Source organism: Elephantulus edwardii, unplaced genomic scaffold, assembly GCF_000299155.1.
Source record: "Elephantulus edwardii isolate Elephantulus edwardi_28Jun2011 unplaced genomic scaffold, EleEdw1.0 scaffold00061, whole genome shotgun sequence".
Lineage (NCBI taxonomy): Eukaryota > Metazoa > Chordata > Mammalia > Macroscelidea > Macroscelididae > Elephantulus > Elephantulus edwardii.
In genome coordinates this window covers 1,620,735-1,645,019 of record NW_006399811.1, presented here as the reverse complement: position 1 = coordinate 1,645,019, position 24,285 = coordinate 1,620,735, and the positions used below count along the sequence as shown (strand labels likewise).

General features: G+C 42.7%; 1 protein-coding gene across 1 annotated transcript in view; it reads right to left on the bottom strand.

Annotated features, from left to right (window-relative positions):
• Positions 1-12,847: 12,847 nt before the first annotated feature.
• TNN (tenascin N) overlaps positions 12,848-24,285 on the bottom strand; it is a 99,261-nt gene continuing 87,823 nt past the window's right edge. Inside the window, exons 17-18 of the mRNA XM_006887709.1 lie at positions 21,768-21,931; positions 12,848-12,988 (exon numbers count right to left, since the gene is read on the bottom strand). Coding sequence (XP_006887771.1) covers positions 12,848-12,988; positions 21,768-21,931 — 305 coding nt within the window. The remainder of the gene's footprint in view (positions 12,989-21,767; positions 21,932-24,285) is intronic.

Genomic DNA, 24,285 nt, shown 5'->3' with positions numbered 1-24,285 from the left:
GAGGGAGAAAGGTCACGCACACTGATAAAACCCTGGGTTTATTATATTGTAACCAGGGCTGCAGAGTCCTTGGAGAAGACAAACCTAACACACTCATCTGCTTGCTGACCAATGGAGGTTTCCATTCACAATCACTCACTCACTTACTCTTTGAAAAATCAGTCATAAAAAACCAAACCAATCCTGTGGAATGCAGATCTAAACTGGCGCGCACCGGGTCACTGTGAGGCAGACTGGGCTGGAAGGCAGGGGTTGTTTAAGCAAGAGTTGAGAAGGGCAGCCTGCAGTGCAGGTGCACCTCCATATTTCTCTCTTTCATTGACTCTTAGGGTCTGTTCCCCATCAATGGACAGCCAGAGAATGGAATCTCTCCGTTTAATCCGTTATTTATGCCTCCAGCACGTTGCAAAACTTTCCCATTTCTAAGAGCCAGTGTTGCCTAGGAAACCACCTGGGTGCAGCTGCACACCTGCAAGGAAGCCCCCCACCCAGCCTCCACCTGGCCTGGGTGTGAACGTGAGGGGTTCAGACTTCACCATCGGCTTCCTCCCCTCACCCCAGGGCTCTGTGGGCCCCCTTACCCTTTGCCCTTCGTATTATTCCCAAGGACAGGTCACAGGGTTACAAATTTAGGGAGGAAAAAAAGTTTAAAGGGATATTTTCAAACACTACAGTGACTCCACAGAAAGGCTTCCTTCAGGAAGGGTCACATAGGCATCTAGCCACTGTCGAAGCTATTTTCCTATAAGCGTTTTTAACTCTCTATACTTTGGAACACTGCTAGGAGAGGCTATTCCTTGAAAAGAGACATCATACTCAGAAAGGTGGAGGGTCAGAGAAAGAGGGGAAGACCCTAATTGAGATGCTTGACACAGTGACCGCAGCAATGAGCATGTTGGAGCAGATGAGAATGGGCGCAGGACAGGACAGGGTTCAGATCTGTTGTTTATAGGGTCGCTATGATATTTGTGCCGGGGTGGGGGACAGGCCTAATTACCACGTGGTGCTGTCATTATTGCTTCCCTAGAGGGAGCTGCAGGAGTGGGAAGCTGGCGGGGCACACAACGTGGAGAGCACCCAGGAGCTGTCCTGAAGAGGTTCATGGGAGTGAGGGAAACAAGCAGAGAATGTAGACAGGGCTGCAGAGCGAACCGCACCCCTCTGCAACCATTGTTGTTGTTATGTGCCATTGAGTCCCTTGCGACTCATAGCGACCCTATGTATAACAGTCCTAAATTCTGCTCTGTTCTGTGCTATTAACCCAGTCACTGAATCAATCCACCTCATAGAGGGTCTTCACCTCTTGTGCCGTCTCTCCACCCTCCAAAGAACGATGTCCTTCTCCAACGACCAGTCTCTCCTCACAACGTGTCCAAAGTATGTCAGACAAAGCCCCAGAATCCTTGTCTCCAAGGAGCAGCCTGGTTTAACCCTCTCTAGGGTGAATCTGTTTTCTTGGCAGTCCATGGTACATTCAATTCTCTTCTCCAGCTCCACAGCTCAAAGGTATCAATTATTCTATCCTCCCTAGTCATTGTCCAACTTTCTGGGGCATAACAAGTGATTGCAAAGACGATAGCCTGTATCAGATGCACCTTAGTCTCCAGAGTGACGCCATTGCTCTTCAGTACCCTGGAGAGGTCCCTAACAGCAGACTTTCCCACTGCAATACGTTTTTTTATTTCCTGGTTGCTGGTGCCAAGGGTGTTGACCGTGGAACCAAGCAGACTAAAGTTGTTAACAATCTCAATCTCTTCACCATCCATCCTGATGCTGCCAATGGTCCAGTAGTGAGACACTTTGTCTTCTTGACATTGAGCCTCAATCCATACTGAAGGCTGCAGTCCTTGACCCTCTGCAGCAAGCATTTCAGGTCCTCCTCAGTTTCAGCAAACAGGGTTGTATCATATGCATAACACAGATTGTTGATTAATCGTCCACCAATCCTGATGCCACACTTCTCCTCATAGAGCCCAGCCTCTCGGATGATCTGTTCTGCATACAGGTTGAAAGGTACAGAGATAGGACACATCCCTGGCGTACACCTTTCCCAATTTTGAACCATGCAGTGTTTCCCTGCTCTGTTCTGACAACTGCCTCTTGGTCTAATATAGGTATCGTATTAACACAATTAAGTGTTCTGGGATTCCCATTCTTCTCAGAGTCAGCCACAGTTTGTTATGATCCACACAAACACCTTTGCATAATCAATGAAACACAGACATTCTTCTGGTATTCCCTGCTTTCAGCTAAGATCCATCTAACATCAGCTACAATATCCCTAGTACTACAACCCCTTCTAAACCCAGCCTGGACTTCTGGCAGTTCTCTGCTGATGTGCTGTTCCAGTTGTTTTTGGATAATCTTCAGTAGAATCTTGCTTGCATGTGAAATCAATGAGATTGTTCTATAGTTTCCACACTCAGTTGGGTCACCTTTCTTTGGAATGGGAACAAATATAGATCTCTTCCAGTCAGTTGGCCAAGTGGTTGTTCTCCAGATTCCTTGGCACAACTTGGTAAGCACGTCCCGGGTAGCATCTGTTAGCTGAAATATGTCAAGTGATATACCATCTATTCCTGGGGCCTTATTTTTTGCTATTTCCTTCAAAGCAGTTTGAACTTCTTCCTTCATCACCATAGGCTCTTGCTCATATGTTGTTTCATGAAATTCTTCTGTGTCTACCAATTCCTTTTGATACAGTGACTCAGTATATTCTTTCCATCTTCTTTTAATACTTCCTGGATCATTTAATATTCTGCCTAAAGCATCCTTGATTATAGCAACTCGCAGTTTGAATTTGTTCTTCAGTTCCTTGAGCTTAAGAAATGCTGAATGAGTTAGGCCCTTTTGATTTTCCGATTCCAGCCCCTTGCACATTTCATTGTAATATTTTGCTTTGTCATCCCGTGCTGCATTTCGGAATCTTCTGTTCAGCCCTTTAGCATCTTGAATTCTTCCTTGTGCTTTAGTTTCTCTGTGCTCCAGTGCAATCCATTTTGGTCTTTTTTTTTTCCTCTTCTGTCTTTGTAATGACTGTCTGCACTCTTCCTGGATGATATATTAGACATCCTCCAACAACTCATTAGGTTTTCTCTCATTAGTGTTCAAGGCCTCAAACCTGTTCCTGAGATGGTTCTGAAACTCAGGTGGGATGAACTCAAAGTCATATTTTGGTTCCTGTGATTCGGTTTAATTTTCCTCAGCTTCAGCTTGAACTTACATATGAGTAGTTGGTGGTCTGTTCCACAATCAGCTCCTGGCCTAGTTTTCACAGCTGATAATTGAACTTCTCCCGTGGTTCTTTCCGCAGATGTAATCGATCTGATTCCTATGCATACCATCAGGTGAAACCGTGCAACCGTGCAAACAATTAATGTTCTTGTCAGCTAAATGGAAAGTTTGGAAGTTGGAGAACACTTGGCAGTTCCTTGAAAGAGTTGTAGCAATCGGCCGCCATTAAGATTCGGCAAGCAAACCCTACAGAGCTCAGTTTTGCAGTTTAACACATGGGGTCAACCTGAGTCAGAACAGACTTGAAGGTGAAGAGTTTGGTTTTTCCTCTGTCCCCTCGTGCCTACAACCCAGCCGCTCTAGGATGACAGTGCCACCAGGTGGCTAAACCAGGAAAGACACAGAATCAGAGTCTTCCCCGCCCTTCCATTTCTCAGTGGAATCATGATACAAATCTAGCTGAGTTGGGATTTCTTCATTTGACAGGTGAGAAGTCTGGGTCTTAACTGCTGCTACATGTGTTTGATGATGTCTCCCACAGTCGACGTCAGAGTGAACAGGAAAGCTCCCCTAGCAACACAGTTGCCCATTACAGTCAAATCAGACCACATTGTAGTTATAGATTTTCCTCTATTCTGCTTTCCACCCCCAATCCCATCTCCACTGAACACAGTCTTTATAAACCTGGAAATGTAACTGTCTTATTCACTGTCTTCTACTGTCTAGCGTGGAATCTGGCGTATCCAGACAAAAATAAACAACAAGTGTTGATTGTGACTCACAGCAATGCTGTAAGACAAAAGATTCACACTCATTGCCATCAAGTTAGAACCAGCTCATAGCTGACTGTCCTGCAGGTTTTTGGAGGCGGTAAACTCCACAGGAGGAGATTGCTATCTTTTTCCTGCAGAGCCTCTGGTGGATCCGACCAGGAAAGCGTCCCCTTTGGGTTCGCTGTGGACTCCATATGGACTACACCATTGGAGGACAGAGTAAAGCTGCCTCCTAGGGCTTTCAAGAATTTAATATTTATGGAAACAAAGAGCCACTTCTTTTTCTCACCAATCAGTACCTGAGTGCTTAATCACGGTACCACTAAGGCTCCCTGGGAGCATAAACAACATGTTAAATAAATGTAGGGAGCAGACAGAGGAAAGAATCCCTAGAGTGGTTTGGGTGCAGACTCCAATCCCTCTGTTGCATAATCAATCTGTTGGGTTCCAGGGCAGCCAGTTTGCTCTCCTGAAGAGCACTCAGGATGCATGCAGATGGTCCTCAGACAGGCTTCCCAAAATTCCATCTGAATTCTCAGGAGAAAAGTGGGCTCTGTAGTCAAATCTGTCTGCAAGTAAGTCATTTATTGCATGTGACTTACCTCTACCACTTGATATCCACAAGGCATGCCTCACCCCGCAGGTTCTGTAAGGCACGATTATAAACAAACTGGTTTAACTCTGCTTAAATTGGGGTTTTACCAAATCTAACTGACCGTGAAATCTCTTTTCTTTAAGCACGTGTGAAGGAGCGTGGGTTCCTAGGAACACAGATCGGAAAAGGCTGCCCTGGCAGGCTCTTGCATAGCCCCTGCTTTGTGGGCTTCTGGCTTCCCGTGGATGTGTAGTATAATTGTTGTTGTGTGCATGGAGTTGTAAGCTGCTTCGTAGCTGACTCTCCAGTGGAAACACTTTAACGGTACAAGGATTCTCCGTTACTATCATCTACTTTTCCCCTTTTTTGTTAAATGCTCCAGAAAATGTTTTTTTCTTTCTCACTCTTCCTTTTTTGTTTCTTCATTTGTGAACCATAATAATCCCTTTGGTAGCTAAAAGCCTTTTGCCGTCGAGTCTGACTCATAGCAACCTTATAAGAGAGAGATTTTCTATCCCATGGGATTTTCAAGGATGTAAATCTGCAAAGAAGCAGACTGTCACATCATCCTGAGGACCAGGTGGTGGGTTCAAATCACCAACCTCCCGGCTGGAAACTAAGCACTTCAACTACTATGTCACTAGGGCTCCCTGGTGGTGGCCAGCCCCAAGTCCAGCCCCAAGTGAAAATGCCTTAAAGATGGCTCAAAATATACCTCTATCGAGACAGGGCAGGAAAAAGAAAAGAAAAAAAATCTAAAAGTTTGAATGAAATCATGAAGAGTAAAAGGCCAAGGTCACTATCTGGCAAATCCAGAAGAATCTGAAAACACCTGAGAAACAATATCTTTCATGACTTCATTTGATTCTTGCAGCAGCTGACAGTAAGTTAATCACAGATAAATGGCATTGCTCTTTCATAAACTAGAAAATGAGGGACAGAAAGGCGAAGCAAACTTTTATGGCAAAAACCCATCTCGGACTCCTGCTCCAGTGCTCCTCCTGCAAACACACATCACACCAGCTCAGCAGCTGATATTGGCTCAGCAAAGACTGTTGAACCTTCAGGAATACTTCCTTCCGGTTGAAAACTTGCCGAACACAATCAACAGCTCTGCCCATAAGCCTTTAAAATGCCCAGAAGTCTCCTTTGGCTGTCCCATAGCAAGCCTCTCCTGCCTCCTTAACTAATTAAACCTTATTTTTGTCACTCGCCAAAATGAAAAACTGTATTTGTTCTGTTTTGTGCCCTCATGTTCTCTAAATTTTAACATTGCAATACTATTTCTTCTATTTTTATCATTATAACGGAACCTCAATTGATATTATAGCATAAGCAAGGAACCCTGGTGGCACAGTGGGTAAGTGCTTAGAATGCTAACCTAAAGGTCAAATGTTCAAATCCATCACCTGCTCCACTGGAGAAAAATGTGACAGCATGGTTCCCTAAGGGAGCTCTGGTGGAATTTTCTGTAGGGACTTGCACTGCTAAACCAAAGACCTTAACTCTCTGGTGGTTTGAATCAACCAGTGGCTCTGAGGGGAAAAGATAGGCAGTCTCTTCCTGGGCAATTTACAGCCTCAGAAAACCTTGGGTCGGCTATGAGTGAGTGAGTGATACTTCCAAAAATGTTTTCAGTCTTGGAAACCCTATAGGGTAGTTTTACTTTATCCCAGCCATGATCTTTGTAATTAAGTGCTATGTATCAGAAAGCTGGATGATGACTAGGGATGATAGGAGAATTGATGCCTTCGAGCTGTGATGCTAAAGAAGAGTATTGAATATACAGTGGACAGTTAAGAGAACAAACAGGTTCATTCTAGAGAAGGCAAAACCAGACTGCTTCTTGGAGGCAAGGATTCTGAAGCTCCATCTGACATACTTTCTCCATGTTGCAAGGAGGGACCAGTCCTTGGAGAGGGACATCATGCTTGGGAGGGTGGAGGGACAACGGAGGAGGGGAAAACCCTCAATGAGATGGATTGACTCAGTGACTGGAGTAATGGTGGTAGGTGTGTCAGAGACAGTAAGGTTGGCTCTGGATAGAGCAGGGTTTAGAGATCTTGTACATAGGTTTGCTATGAGTCACAGGTGACTTGATGGCACATAACAACATAGGGCTGCTAGGAGTTAGCTTGACAGAAATAGGTTCTAGAATAAGACACTTAGATTAAATCCATTTAAAAGGACTGTCCTGGGATTCTAACTTCTAACCAACTAGCAGAAGAACTTTGGAAAAGGAATTAGGTTTCAAATTAAGAACTCCCCTGGATTCCTTCTAGGGATGCTTCTTCATCATTCCTCATACCAACATCTCCTGCCATGTCCATCTCATCACCCAGCTCTGCACACCAGATCTCATTAGACAATCGCTTCCTGGTATCTCATTAAACAATCGCTTCCTGGTATCTCCCAGAGATTATCTGCCTGAACATCCACCAAATGCAGCCTGAGTGATGAGCTAAACCTCACTGGCTGATTCTCCAGATATATTGCACAGAAAGATTGTGGTGCCAAGTGGAAGGAAAAATGCAGAGAAATACATACATAACAACACTGCCATCTGCTGGCCTTTCTGGGTACAGCAGGGCCTCTGGCACTGATCCTTTCAGTTGCTCAGCTGAAGGGTTCAAGGCAGTGACTTGGAAATTTTTTTAGCAAAGAACTTTCAACAGATAATGACTAAATTTCACTAGGAGTTTTCTAGTGTTTCTATTTACTTCTCTTTCAACTTTGCCTCCTTTAGCGTGTCTCACAGTCTATGCACTGTAACTCCCCTCACACCTCCTTTTCCTTCATGGCATTCCGCGGATCACAATTCTTGGAATCATTCTTAGTTTATTCTCTGACTTCCTCATATTTTCTAACGGTGATAATACTTGAGTAGCTGAGACTCCTAAATTAAAAAGCAGAGCTCTCAACCTCATTTGGCAAACACAGACTCTGGAACTTTATCCCCGAAGGAAATATCAAAACAACCACCGAGTCATCTCTGACCAGTAGGGCCCAATAGAACCGAACTCTGCCCCACCAAGCACCAGCTTCATAATTACCGCTGTCACTGGGTCAAGCCATCTCCTTAATGGGTTCCTCTTTTTTCACTGACTGTCAACTTTTCAAATGTGCTGTCCTCCGAGAACGGGCCCTTCCTGACAACATCCGAGTATGTGAGATAATTCATCATCCTCATTTTTTCTAAGGAGTATTCTGGTTTCCCTTGTTCCAAGATAGATTTGCTGTTTTTCTTGGCAGTGCATGGTTTATTCAACACCATTCACCAGCACCATAGATCAAAGGGATCATTCTGCTCTGCAATACAAGTTGCCTTAAAAGGATTTCCCTTTAACTTCCTTTAACACCCATCCTCCTTAAACGCTGCTGGTTCTCACTCCTAAAGACACTCTTAAATCTGTGCTTTCCTCTTTCCTACTGTTTCTGCCACTGGCCAAGAAGGTTATTACCTCTTGCCTGAACAATTGCAATAGCCCTTAACTTGACTCTAAATCTTTGTTCTTTCCCCAAAACCTCCTGCAAACCCCACTCATTGTCAATACTGCTGCCTGAACAGTTGTTCCCAAAACACAGGCCTCACCATGTCACACCCAAGTTTGGAAGTCTGAGTGTCTTCTTTCTGAATTCTGTCATCTCAGCAATGCTTCTCAATACTGACTGTTTGGGTTAGACTGACCTGCCCCAAACTCAAGGCCACCAGTCATTCCCATGCAGAGCCACCCTCCATTGGGTTTCCAAGAATGTGAAGCAAAAGGAGAGGAGAGAGTGCCCATCTTTCTTCTGAGGAGCAGCTGATGGATTTGAACCACTGACCTTTCAGTTAGCACCTCAAGATTTAATCTGCTATGCCGTGAGGGCTGCTGGAATCACCTGGGGAATTGAAAAGCTATGGTCACAAAGGATTCTATCTAAGATCAATTCAATGTCTCTAGAGGTGGTGCTGGGCAACCATATATAGGTAGAAATGTCACAGATATAATATGGATTCAGTTCTAGGCCAATGCAAATACTGCAATAAAGTGAATCACACTGGTTTTTTTTTTCTTTCTGCTGTATATAAAACGTGCAATAGCATATGACACTCATGTTTATCACTGCATTATTCACAGTAGCAGAGATGCTAGCAACCCAAGTGCTCAACAAATGAATGATAGAAAAACTATGGAATATTCACACAATGGAATATCACACAGCACTGAAAAGCAATGAACTCTTGAAACATCACACAACATGGGTATGCCTGGAAGACATTATGCTGAGTGAAATATCCCAGTCACAAAAGGGCAAATACCGTATAACACTGTTGCTACAAAATAGCAAAATAGGACTGACATGTGGGATTGATGGTAAAAATGGGGGAAAACTGGATAGATAATGAACACTGCATTGGAACAGATGAGGGGAGAAATGTGTGAAAGGAATATATGATTAGGCATTGTATGTATGACAACAACCTGGAACAAGGAGGGCATTGCAGAGGAGATTGGGGGATGGGGAAGGGGAGGGAGGAAAAAGTGCAAAAATGAATGAACAAATAATTTTTTAAAAAGCATATAAAATTTTTTGAAATATGGCAGGACTTGCAAAAATGACTATAGAGACACCAAGTAAGCACAAGTTGTTGGAAAGACGGCACAGATAGACTTGCTCATTGCCAGCTTAGCCACATATCATAATTTAATGTAAAAAAAAAAAGCCGTTATCTGAGAAGTAAGATACATGGGAGGGGAATGATACAAGATATACCTGTGTCTGATGGATGGCGAGGCCAGGAAGCCACAATGAATGTGTCCCTGCTTGTTGCCTCAGCTTCACTCCCACCAAGCACTCCTTGTCTCACTCGGCACCGCCCTCTCCCCCGCCCGCCCCCCCAAAATGCTATGTTCCACACTTTCTCATCTGGATAGAGAAGTTGCCTTGACCTCAGGTGCCTCGGCTCTCTCCTCAAGCCATTCATCCTTCCAGACCAACCCCTTCATCAGTAAGGCTTCCTCCAGCCCTACCAGGTTCTCAGCACTCAGCCCTCCCCTGTGTCTCCCCACATTCTGCCGTGATTGGTTCTCACGCCCACGCGGCCTCTCCCACCTCATTGCCAGCTTCCCAAGGGCAGGCACTCCGTTCTGTTAAATGCACTGTCACGTTACCCAACAAGCAAGATTAAGCATGAGTTTACTCGTGCTTACTTACTAATCTGCAGTGAACCATTTCACACTTTGTCATCACAAGAAGGAAACTTCAAGATATGTTTGGCATCTTTCGCTCCCCTAAACTACAGAATCAAAGGCACTTTTCAAATTTACAGGCCCTTACAAGGACGTAGTACCAGGCTTGTTTGTTTGTGCTTACTTAACTACTCTGTAGTGAACAGTTCCTTATGTTTCTCTTACATCAAAGATTCGGTGAAACCCACGCGAGAGCCTTACTAAGACCTTACTTGCTTAGTAAGCAAAGGTTAGCCCTCACTTACCTTGTTTATGGGAGTTCCAGTAGCTTAGTAGTAAGGAACTGTGCTGCAATCCCAAAGGCACAGGGTTCAAATCCACAAGGTGCTCCACAGGAGAAGGCTGGGCAAGCTCCTCTTGTGTGATTAACTGCCTCTGAAAACCTGCTGGAGAGTCAGCTGTGAGTTGGTTCCAACTCGATGATACACTAGTGGCCTAGAGGGTAAGGAGTTATACAACCAGCCCAAAGTGAAGCGATTTAAATTCACCAGCTGTTTTCTATAGAAAGATGCTCAGACTCCTCCCTTGCAATTTACTTCCTGGAGGGTCAGCTAAATGTGGGCTCTGACTCCACAGTAACAAGTTTACCTCCTGTGATCCTCTCTTGTCGTTCATTGCTCAGTTGCCGGTGTCTTGCACACAATAAACAGTGCCTCAGGAATTTGATCAAATTCTTGTGCTCTTTCTCTCTTCTCTTCCTCCCCCAGTGCCTGCCATGTGCCTGTCCGTGACAGATTGTGCTTACTTTTCTTTCTCCTAAGGATAAGAACCACCCCTGTTAAATTGCAAAGGCCTGATGGCCTGGTTCCAAGAAGATTGTCCAGCCCTCTCTAAAAAACAGGTCTACATATCCACCTACCAGGGCAGGAGCTGCCAGCTCTGGTCACATTAAAGTGAGATCAGGTGTAGGTCTGGGGCTGGAATAGTTTCCTCAGACAAACACTCTATGAATGTGCTTCCCCAATGCCCTAGTCCACAGGGCAAAGCCCAAAGGTTGCACCTGCCAGTAGTTTTAATCCACCAGTGGTTTCTGGGGAGAAAGATGGCCCATCTCTTTCTGTTCAATTTGTAGCCTCAGAAACCTGCTGGAGGGTCACTTCTGGGTGGGTTCCAGTTCCACAACAACGAATGAATGTTATACACTCATGTTATACACTCTGCTGGAGAACTCTTCAAGGGTTGGCAAGGGCTGTGTCCACCTCCCTCCTTCAGGGTAGCTCTAGTCCTACAGGCAAAAGAATGTAAGGAATAACTCATTTCCCACAAGTCCTTTGCTTAACCAGCGGTGGAAAATACGGGAGGAAGGGAGGTCAGAGAACAGGAGAATGTGTGTTGTTAGCTGATGTTGAGTTGGTAATCTCATGCACAAAAGAAACACAGACTGCCCAGTCCTGTACCAGCTCCATGATCTACTGCAGATCAAACATGAGATCCACAGTCTTCATTGGCTGATTTTCTTTAAAAGATGACCAGGACTCTCTTCATGGTCTGTCTTAACTGGATGCTCTGCTGAAATCTAATCAACCTCACAGCAGATGGCTGTTTTCCGTCGACAATCTAGTGGGTGCTACACCTGACGTTCATTGACTTGGAATCAAACCCAGGTCTCCAGAATGAAAAGTGAGAATTCCACCATGGAATCACTGCTGAGAACCTGTAACATTGGCAAAAAATGGTTCGCAAATATCATATGGCATTTATCCAAAGGCTAAAAATGTATGGGAAAGCTGAGGCAGCGTAAACTTGTAGGGCAGTCCTGGATGTGGCCTGCCACTTTTAGGGCACTTGTTCCCCTCCCCCTCACTCCCCCTTTTGCATTCCTCATACTATTATTTGCAGCCCTGCAAGAAAGAGACCACAGCTGACCAAATTCCATTATAATGCACATTTGTACCTTTACTCGCACTGCACTTTGGTTAAATTTAGAATTCAAGTGCACTTAAGTGGATAAAATAACGCAAGGCAAAATTTTTTTTTAATCAAGTGGTTTATTATTTTCTTTTTTTCTTGAACAGGGATTTAACTTACTTCAATGATCATTGAATTTTGCTACAGCAAATGCTACCAAATAATAGAGAAATAAGCAAAAAGGCTCTAACTTTGCCAGGTCTCCCTTCAGTGAGTCCTGGTCCCAGGGGCCTCCAGAAAACCTGTGGAGAGCCCAGGAAGGAAGAAGGAATGGAGGGAGGGGGGAGGGAGGCTGAGGGCTTGATGGGCAGGAAAGGAGCCATAGGAGAGTCTTTGGGAAGTACCAATTACCAAGAGACGCAGATTATATAAAGTTGAAATGAGTGAGAATTTATTCACAACATGTGCAGATCTATGGAAGTGATTATGCAAATACCTGGAAAGGGGACACTTAAAAATAGCAGTAAAATGAAGGCTCTGGTTTCCAGTATGCTGAACGCCAATCAGATTCTAGTTAAATGTGCATCCATCTGGCCCTCTGTTTCTTCACTTTATTCTTCCTCAAAGCACCAGCAATTGAAAAGAAGAGGGGGACAGATATCTTTTTCCTCAAAACTCAATGGTGGCAACAGAAGGTGACAAGCATCAGGCTATCTCGGCCCTGGCCCCTGGGTAATTATAATCTCTCTTTGGTACTTCGTTTTGGAGAGATTAGTATTAGCAGAACTTGAATTTTTTTTTAAATTGTTTTCTAGAGCGTCTTAATTGGTGAAGTAGTGGGTGAGCTTCCTTTTTGCCCTAATCAAGTATATTTCTGGTTTGGGAGACAGAGAAAGCAACCTCGTGGTTCCAGCGCTGCCTGACTTTGCACACTGTAAATACTGTCTTGTTGATGATCAGGCCTCCTTTACAGATAATACCACAGGGGCAATAAAGCAGGTGGCAGGGAAGGGACCTCTCTTACGTGAAGCTGTGACAGGCTTGAAATCACACAGGTCTGGAACTAGAGGTTATGAGCATTCCTCAGACTGCCATTGGCCAGTTGCCACCGTCCGCCCACCCCAGGGTGGTCTTGCCTCATGCAGCAATTGCTCAGATGGGCATCAAAATGTTCTAGTCTTTCCTCCTACTGTCCGCTTCTTCCTTCCCAGGGCAGGCTCCTTGCTGTAGCCATGAGGGCGGATCTTCAACTCCACATAGGGAATGGAGAACTCATGTCCTTTCCATGGCTCCCAGTTCACGCCCTGCAATTAAAAGGGGATGGGGGGAACCAACAAAAAACAAACTATCAGTCAACATCAAGAAGAGGCATTTGAGAAGTGGTAGATGGGTGACAGTCCCAGGAAATATTTCTTTGCCTGTGAAATTACTTCCTCTCTGCTAAAAAAAGAAAAATGGGTTCTAGCTCCTGGCAATGACTTTATGTGTGTTACCATGTGAGCATGACTGCACCATAGGGATTTCCGCTGTGGTTATTGTGCTTTGGTTTGTTTTATTTTGTTTTCAGAAATAGGTCACCAGGTCTCTTCTGAGATGGCTTTGGGGGATTTAAACCGCCAACCTTTCTATTAATGGTTCATGCTCATCTCTGCTTAAACTCAAAACTCATTGCCTTCAAATAAGAACAGATTTCAAAGAAAATTACAAAACATTACTACAAGAACTGACTCATAGCTGACCCTCCACTGAGTTTCTGGGCTGTAACTTGCACAGGAGGAGATAGTGGGAGTCAAATGTTAAACAAAATGGTTTATCAGGAACTGAAGGAGGCACAAATCAAGCTGGAATTTCTCTTGTAACAGATTACAAGGAGCAAGGTGGTGTTTCTCCTGAGACAGATCACAGGAGATAGGCACTCCAGACAAACCAGGTGGCACCAGCTTCCTCCCAGCTTGTCTTCGTGAATTTGTCCTTCCTGATATAAGCAAAAGAACGTTCGCAGAGAAGAAATATAGCATCATTATTAAAAAAATATCCTGTGACTTTTCTCCTGGCAATTCTAAATAAAGGTCAGAGAGACTTTAGACTCAGCATGGCAGTCTTAGAGCTGTTTGCCCCCTGCCTTCACCCTCTTCTCATCCTGATTCTCGGTATCACTGTCCATTCATTCCGGTTGACAGCAAGATACTGCCCACCTTTCTCCTTCAGAGTTACTGGTGGATTCCAAACACCAGAAGCTCAGCCTTAGGTTTAGCAACACAACTCCCTGTGGACTTACACCACCAGAATGAAGAGGTGAGCAAAAGAGGCAAATAGTGGAAGGGGGAGAACTCAGAGGCTGTAAATCTCAGTAAGAGGAGATTATATGTTTTCTTTGGAGTAGCAGCAAAACTCCCCACCCATTAGGCCGCCAGGACACCCTGAAAGGGGAAGAGGAGGTTGCCAAAGCCACATGTAGATTTCTTCCAGTCAACTAGCTAAGCACCTGTGTCTTAAAAATATCTTAGTGTGGCCTGGACTGCTCTCCTGTCAGGAACACTAGATTGCAGCCCCACCAACTGGAGCCCCCCCCCACATACCCCTCCACGTGGAGGCCCCTGGCCTGCCGCCTAGACCCCTGAACCCACTGCCTGGAGGACTCAGCCCTGCTGCCTGGATGCCCCTACCCATCACCTGGATGCCCCTACCCATCACCTGGATACCCTGGCCTGGATGCTTGAAGGACCTAGTCCTGCCAGCTGGATGCCCTGGCCCCACAGCCTAGAGAATGACCTTTTGCCCTCCCCTCTGAATTGTGCCAGGGATACCAATATAACAGGTGAAGCTATTTCCTCGCCCCCTCTCAGAGCTTAAGCTCCTTTAGCCCTGGACTTTTAGACTTGCTTAGATGCAGCAACTGCCTGACAGAGAAGGCTGCTACCCCAACTGAAGCAAGTCTTCCTTGAGTCAAAATATTAGAGAGAAACTCAGGCAGGATAGCTGTCCAGCTCTCCTCTGGAGGAGTGATTTCCTGAGCCAAACCTAGCAGAAGAGCCTGCTAAGACCTCAAGCACAAAAAAACTCTACCACAGCAATGACACAGAAGAAGCAGACTACCTCATACCCCACACAAACTCAAAACAAGATGTCACCCCAAAAAAGTATCAGTGGATTTCCTGAAGCCAGAAAGTCTGGTGTAACTTTATGACACAGACTTTAAAAGAAAAATTATTTTATATTTTCAATGGGTGAAAGACAAACTTCAAGAATTCTAGGACTCTGCAAACAAAAACCAAGAGGAACTTAAAAAAAAAATCTAAGACAATGAAGTTACAACAAATGCAGCTTTAGAGGCTCTGGAAAATTAAGAAACTACAATCCAGAATATGAGGATCAATGCTTCAGATACTGTCAACATGTTGGAGGAACAGCTGAACAGAGCTAAAGAGATGGAACACAGAACCAGTGAAATAGAAGATAGACTTGTCACCACTGATTTGCTAGAACAAAAAGCAGAATCAAAAAGGAAGGGGGGGAAAGAAAGCCTAAGAATAATGTGAGACACCATCAAGAGGAATGATATGTGTATATTGGAATTCCAGAACAGGTAGAAGCAGGTAAAGTCACCAAGAAATTTGTGGAAGAATTACTAGAAGAAAACTTAACAGGCATAATGAAGAATGAGAGAATATATATTCAAGAAGAAGAGCAAACACCACATAAAATAGACCTCAAAAGAAAAATACCAAGGCATATCATAGTCAAATTTACCAGAACCAAAGATAAGGAGAGAATTCTGAAAGCAGCAAGGGAGAAACAAAGAGTAACCTCTAAGGGAGAGCATATAAGACTAAGTTCCAATTTCTCAGCAGAAACCATATGAGCAAGAAGACAGTGGAATGAAATATATGCAACACTCAGAGACCACAACTGTTAACCAAGAATACTGTACCCACCAAAAGTGTCCATCATATGTGAAGGAGAAATCAAAATATTCTCAGAAAAGCAGAACCTAAGGGAGTTTGTAAAAATAATACCAGGTTTGCAGGACAAACTGAGAGAAGTCCCTTTTATAGGGATGTCACAGAAAGCAGAATGGACCAAAGCAACCAGTAACAACATCAAAAAGAACTAAACAAAATCATAGCAATAAAACCTTGCCTCTCAATAATTACACTAAATATAAGTGGTTTAGATGCTCCACTGAAAAGGAAAATAGTGGCAGATTGGATTAAAAAATCCAAGCCCATCAATATGCTGTTTACAACATACTCACCTGAAAAGTGAAGATAAAGAAAGATTAAAAGGGTGGAAAAAAAATAAATCAAGCAAATGGCAGCCAGAAAAAAGCAGGAGTAGTGACATTAATCTCTGATAAAATAGATTTCAACACAAAGGACAAGAAAAGTCACTAGTTAATGCTTAAAAGGTCAAAAGAACAAGAGGAAATAACCATAATAAATACCTATGTACTAAATTATAAAGCTGAAAAATATACAAAGTAAACATTAACAGAACTGAAAAAAAAAGAAATAGACAAACCACAATAATTGTAGACTTCAATACACCACTCTAAAGAAAAGACAGAACCACCAAAAAGAAACTCAACAAAGATGGTGAAGAATTAAACCACACAATAAACCAACTTGATCTCATAGATATATAAAGGCTAATACACCCCAACAAAATGCAGTATACTTTCTTCTCCAATGTGCGTGCAACATTCTCCAGAATAGATAAAATTTTAGGTCAAAAGACAAACATCAATAAATTAAAAAGCATAGAAATAATACAAAGCATCTTCTCAGACCACAATGCTACAAAATTAGAATTAATAAAAAGAGGATAAAGGAGAAAAAAACCCATACATTTGGAAACTGAACAATACTCTGCTTGAACATGAATGAGTACTAGAAGAAATAAAAAAATGAAATTAGAAAGTTTCTTGAAACAAATGACAATGGAAACACAACATACCAAAACCTCTGGGAAATAGCCAAAGCAGTAATTAGAGGTCAATCTACAGCAATAAGCAAACACATCAAAAGGCAAGAATAAAATGATAATTGACTCTCTAACATCTCCAACAAATTGAAAAAGAACAGCAAGAAAACCCAATACTCTCTAAAAAACCTGAAATTATAAAAATTAGGGCAGAAATAAATGCAATAGAAAACAGAAAAACAATTGAAACAATCAACAAAACCAGGAGTTGGTTCTTCAAAAAGATCAATAAAATCAACAAATCACTAGCAAAATTAACAAAGGAAAAGAAAGAAAAGGCACAAATAATTTGAATAAGAGATGAAAGAGCCAATGTCACAACACAACTAACTGAAATTAAAAGGTTAACAATGGAATATTAAGGAAAAACTATACTCAAACAAGTATGAAAACCTAGAGGAAATGGACAAATACTTAGAAACTCACAACCTACCTAAACTGACACAGACCAAAATAGAAAACCTGAAACAACCCATTACAAAAGAAGAAATTGACTAGGTAATAAAACAACTTACACACAATACACACAAAAATATCCCTGGACCAGATGGTTTTACAAGTGAATTTTATCAAACATTCAGAGAACCAATTTTACATAAGGTATTTCAGAAAACAGAAAAAGATGGAATTTTCCCAGGCTCATTCTGTGAAGCAAACATATCCATGATACCAAAGTCAGGTAAGGACACCACCAAAATAGAAAAGTATAGATAGACCAGTATCTCTCATGAATATAGATGCAAAAATCCTGAATAAAATTCCGGCCAATAGAATCCATCAGTACATCAGAAAAATAATCCACCATGACCAAGTTGGATTCATAAAGGTATGCAAGGATGGTTTAACATAAGAAAAATAATCAGTGTAATTCTTCACATTAATAAAGCAAAGAACAAGAACCATATCAACTGAGGCAGAAAAGGCCTTTGACAAACACCCTTTCCTGATTAAAACACTCAATAAAATAGAAATTGTGTTGTTGCTTTTGTTGATTGCCATTCAGCACGAAAGGCCTGAAGCCTTTCTATAACTATCATCATTTATCAAAGTTCATCGAATAGAGCAGAATCTCCTCAATATACTAAAAAATATATATGCAAAATCAAGAGTCACCATCATTCTCAATGGAAAGAGATTAAAAGCATTCTCTTTGACAACCATTGAGAACAGAAACCAGGCAAGGATGCCCATTATCACCTCTCCTATTTAACATTGTATTGTAAGTCTTACCGATAGCAATAAGACAAGAGAAGGAAATAAAAAGTATCCAAATTGGCAAAGAGGAGGTAAAATTGTTTCTATATGCTGATGATATGATAGTATACTTAGAAAACCCTAAAGACTCAGCAAGAAAACTACTGGCCATAGTCCATCAGTTAAGCAAAGTGACAAGATACAAGGTCAACATTCAAAAATCAATTGGATTTCTCTACAATGACAAAAGAGAATACAGAACTGGAGCTAAGAAAAATCAATACTCATCAAAATAGCTAATCACAAGATTAAATACTTAGGAGTAAATCTAACTAGAAACACAAGGGAGCTATTCAAAGAAAATTACAAAACATTACTACAATAAACAAAAAGAGACCTGGAGAAATAGAAGAACATATATGTTCTTGGATAGGAAGACTCAATATTGTGAAAATGACAATTCTACCAAAAGCAACCTACAAGTTCAATGTAATCCCAATACAAATACCAATTCTATTCTTCAATGAGATAGAAAAGGCAATCTCCAATTTCATCTGGAATGGAAAGAGATCCCATATAAGCAAAGCACTCCAAAAAAGAGAAACAAGGTAGAGAGCATCACTCTCTGATCTCAAATCCTACTACACAGTCGCAGTGGTCAAGACAGACTGGTACCAGCATAATGACAGACACATAGTTTAACAGAATAGAATGAAGAACTCAGAAATCGGCTCCTCTATCTATGGTCAAATGGTTTTTGACAAGAGGATGAAATCAGTTAAGTTGGGAAACAACTTCTTTAACAAATGGTGTTGACAAAATTGGAAAACTATCTGTAGAAAATTCAAGTAAGACCCACACCTCACACCATACACAAAAACCAACTCAATGTGGATCAAGAACCTAGGAGTAAAACCAAGGACAATCAACTTCATCAGAAAAAAGCTTGGAAGAACTCTAGAAGCCCTAATCCACAACATGAACAGTCTTCCAAGCATCTTGAAAAACCTACAACCAGGAGAGAATACAATAGATAAACGGGACCTTCTAAGAATCAAATCCCTATACACATCAAAAAACTCCTCCAGGGTGAAAAAAGGAAAGCCACAGGCTGGGAAATAATATTTGGTAATGATATGTCTGATAAGGGACTTATATCTAGAATTTATAGAATACTCCAGCACCTCAACAAGATAAACAACCCAATTGCAAAATGAGTACAGGATATGAACAGATACTTCACCAAAGAAGATATTCAGATGGTGAACAAACACATGAAATGTTCAAAATCTCTAGCTCTAAGAGATGCAAATCAAAACAACTATGAGAGATCATCTCACCCCAGAAACAATAGCAAAGTTCAACAGAGCAGCAAACAACAAATGCTGGTAAGGCTGTGGATAAACTGGAACCCTTATTCACTGTTCATGGGAGTGTAAAATGGTGCAACCACTATGGAAGGCAGTATGACACTATTTCAAAAAGTTGGAAATAAAAATACCATTTGATCCAGAAATTCCACTACAGGGAATATACCCTAAAGAAACCAGAACTGCCATTCAAACACATATATGCTCACCTATGTTTATTGTGGCATTGTTCACAATAACAAAGAAAGGGAAACAACCCAAGTGCCCATCAACAAATGAGTAGATAGAGAAGCTGTGGTATACAATGGAATAATATGCAGCATTGAAAAACAAGGAACCCATAAACTATTATACAAAATGGGACAGTATGCTGAGTACAATATCTCAGTCACAAAAGGACAAATACTGCACAATGCCACTGTTATAAAACAGAACTGACATTAAGGGTTAGGGGGAAATTAAGAAAAGGGGGAAAATAATGAACACTGCATTGGAACAGATTAGGGAGGGAATTGTTTAGAAGGAATGTATGATTGGGCATTGTTTGCATGACAGTGGTCCAGAATAAGAGATGCATAACAAAGTGGACTGGAATAGGGGGAGGGAGAAATAAATAAGATAAAAGGAGGGGGAGGGGAGTGTCTAATAAAGGGCATGAAAATGCGCCCTCTGCTGGGTATCTGGAGCTAGACAAACAAATGATTTGGAAGACAACTGGCCTCCATGCTCCTTAGTGGGATGAAGGTATGAGCCTAGGAAATGGGGAGACCAGAGGGGAGGCAAAGAGAACGTGGGTGAACCTGGCCAGCAGTAATCAAATTATCTTTGCTTCCATCTCTCCCCCCCCAAGTATATATACAAATGAAAGGCAAAAATAAACATATTAATTGGCCAATTGTGTAAAATAATTTTCAATTTATATTGTTTAGATCTTAGCTCTGGGGATAACAAATAGCCTGCTGCAAACTAAATTTCATTTTATGTCTTTTGACTGGTGAGTGCAATAATATTTAATTCACTTAATAACCTTGCAACCTGGCCAATAAAGAGCCCAAGTGACCAATTTTATGTATTTTAATTTGTGAGGTAAATAATAAACAAGAAGCTAAATGCCTCACAGACTGTAGAAAGCACATTAACCAGATGAATGTCTTTTATTAGCAAATATCGGGAAAGTTTAGGGCGTGCTGGCTGCTCATTTCAAATATTTGATCTCCGCTCACAGGCTTCCCTGCGCCAGCCCACACGCTGCCACCGTGATTCATGGCAGGCCCTCCTCGGCTTCCCTGGGGGAAAATTTCTTCTCTTTGGAAAAATCAAGTAAAGATTGGGTACCCTGGCAGCCTGGCCAGGGCCAAACTAATCAATATGAGACTGTACTTTAGATGTGCTTATGTTTACAGTAATGGTGATTCGTGTGCGTTCTATGGGAAGGTGGCTTCCTGGGAGCCAGAATGGAAAATTAGACACTCAGTATGGGGTCTCTGGAGCCTCATGGAAAAGGGAAGATTAAGGATGTGAAGGAAACTGCAAGGGAGCAGGCAGGAGATTCCCAGTACCTGGCAGGAAGTTCAGATGAGGTATGCTAGTCAATCTCCCTAAAAAACCCACTGCCCTTCCATCCATGGCAGCTCAGCTCACAGAGTCCTCCACAGGCTTCCAAAGTGGCAAACCTTTACAGGAGGAGACCATCCATCTTTCAGTGAAGCAGCAACTGATAAATGTGAAATGCTCACCTTTCCATTAATAGCACGACATGTAACTCATAGCACCACCTCTCAACACAGGTCATAGAAGTTGAAAAAACTGCTGAGGAAAAAAGTTGCAGAGCAAGAGAAGGAAGTAGAGGGCCTATGGACTCCTAGCTCTGGGGTGTCCACTCCCCAAACAGAGAACTCAATGGAAGAGTGGTGTCAACCACACATTCAACTGCTCACCCAGAGACACCTTGGAAGAAAGTCCTGGAAATTACTATGAAAAACCTGTTCCGCTCTGACCCACAGAAGGTTGCCAGGACCTGGGGCTGACTCCAGGGAAACTAGCTTGGTTTTGGTTATGGTTGTTTTGGGTGAGGGTTGTTTATTTGTTTTGTTTTGTTTTGTTTTGTTTTCTGCGTAGACATTAGGTGATCTGGACCCAAGTGTGGCAGTGATCTGAGGCAGAAAGGATTTTGGTGTGCCTGTAATGAAAGGCTTGAGAAAACAGCTCTGGGGAAATTAGAACAGCTAGAAAGGGTTATGAAGTGTCCATATGTGAATGGGTAAAGTGAGGCGATGGTGACCCACTTCATCTGCCTTCATACAGCAGTGGACAGCCTGAGCTCTGCCACTCAACCAATGTGGAACAATGGTGGGGATGCAGAAGGGTCGTGACCGATGGACAAAGAAGGCCATGACCACAGGGCCATGGAACCTGAAGGAGAAGCTCCGCTGCCCAGATCAGAAGGAAGAGCAGGCACAGTAATCTGAAAGGTGTCTCTTTGGCAGCTGGCTGTGTGCAGAACATGGGACAAAAGAGATATTCCCTTGCCACCTACCTCACTGTGCTTGGTCTCGCCATATCTGCCATTGGGGTTGGCCAGGTGGCAATTCTTATACCACCAGCCACCATGATGTGTTAAGGCACAGTTGCTGAGAGCAATATCATTGTCTCTATCGAAAGTTGTAAACTTCCATCCGTTGTGGTAAGTCAGAGCATCCCCTGTCAAAGGGAAAAGATGGGAATCAATTATTTAAGTTTAAACATTGCAGGGGATGGAGCGGAAGAGGGTACACACTGGCCCAAAAGAGGATGTGGCTGAAATGGCAAGAATCCAATCAGTTACACCACACACAGATGTCCATGGTATGTCCACGCATACACATGTGCACACACATACATACACACTTGAACCTCTGGAATCCACCCTTCAGTGAACATAAATAATTCAATACTTGGTTACACCCTACCTAGATATCCAATCAAGTTATTTCAATTGTCTTTGCCCTTACTTTCCTATCATCTTTGCCATTCTTTTATTGATGCTGCTGTTCTTCATTGCCGTCGAGTCAAAAATGATTCCTAGTTGACCCTTTAGTGGGTTTTCAGAGGATATAATCACACAAAAGGAGACTGCATATATTTCTCTTACAGAGCAACTGGTGGATTTGAACCACTTGCCTTTGGGTCAGTAGTGCAACTCTTTAGCAATGAGTAAACTGTGGCTGACTCTGAGAGGAATAGGAATCCCAGAACATTTGTTCATACTTATGTGAAACCTATACTTGGAACAGGAGGCAGCTGTCAGAGTAGAGCAAGGAAACACTGCATGGTTCAAAATTGGGAAGGGTGTGTGCCAGGGATATAAACTATCTCCATACCTTTTCAATCTATATGCGGAACAGATTATCTGGGAGGCTGGGCTCTATGAGGAGAAATGTGGCATCAGGATTGGAGAAAGATTTATCAACAATCTGCATTATGCAGATGACACAACCCTGCTAGCTGAAAATGAGGAGGACCTGTAGCACTTGCTGCTGAGGGTCAAGGACTGCAGCCTTCAATATGGATTGAAGCTCAACATCAAGAAAACAAAAATTCTTACCACTGGGCCAATTGGTAGCATTATGATAGATGGTGAAGAGATTGAGATTGTTGACAGCTTCAGTTTGCTTGGCTCTAAAATCAACACTCTTAGTACCAGCAGCCAGGAAATTAAAAGATTAATTGTATTGGGAAAATCTGCTGTCAGAGACCTCTCCAAAGAACTGAAGAGCAACAGTGTCAGTCTGGAGACTAAGGTGCACCTGATACAGGCCATGGTCTTTACCGTTACTTGCTATGCATCAGAGAGTTAGACAATGACTAGGGAAGATAGAAGGAGAACTGATGCCTTTGAGCTGTGGTGTTGGAGAAGAGTATTGAATGTACCATGGATTGCTAGAAGAACAAACAAGTTCATCCTTGAGAGGGTGAAACCAGGCTGCTCCTTGGAGGCAGGGATTCTGAAGCTTTGTCTGACATACTTTGGACATGTTGTAAGGAGGGACCAGTCCTTGGAGAGGGACGTCATGCTTGGGAGGGTGGATGGACAGCTCAGGAGAGGAAGACCCTCGATGAGATGGATTGATTCAGTCACTGGAGTAAAGGGATATAGGCATGTCAGAGACAATAAGATTGGCACAGGATAGAGCATGGTTTAGGTCAGTTGTACATAGAGTTGCTAAGAGTTGCAGGCGACTCGATGGCACATAACAACAATAAGTCACCAGAGCTCCCTTATTCTTTTATGTTGTTGACGTGTGTTGTCGAATCAGAACCAACTCAGAACTGACCTTCCAGTGAGTTTTCAGAGTCAGTAAGTAAATAGTGGATTTGACCCACGTGCCTTTGAGACAGCAGCACAGCTTCTTACTACTAGGCCCCCAGAGTTCCAACTCATAAATGTTAATAAGCTTGGTTAAGTTCTTTCCTTACAATAATTGAGATAATTTGCATTTTCCGATCATCTCCACGTATGTTTTGTCATTTCATCCTCAGAACAAATAAGTAGAGCAGCCCTAAGGTGGGTTGGACACCTCTCGGTCCCATAAAGAAATCAGACACACAGACGTTAGACAAAAGGTTCCTCAAAGGACCACTGCACACAAGGAGCAGAACCGGAACTCAGACCTTGTCCCTCACATTTCAAGTCCAGTGTTCTCTCTGAGACATCTCACCCTGTTGCCACACAACTTCAGTGATGCTCTCCAGAGCCAGCCCTCAGACGTAGTCTGCAACAGTTCTTTTTGTGTGTGGTCCTGTCCAGCAATGTCCACGTCACCTGGGAACTTGCTAGAATGCCAGCTCTTAGGCACCATCCGAGACTTGGAGACCCAGGGTCTGGGTCTCAGATAGGGAGTTTAACAAGCTCCACAGGTGACTCTGATGCACGAGAGATGGATAAACTCTGCCCTCCATTTATTTACCTATTAAAGAAATATTTACCACATATCTGCTAGCACTATCAGCTGTTGTTGTTACGTGCCATCGAGTCGTTTGCGACTCATAGCAACCCTATGTACAACAGCCCTAAA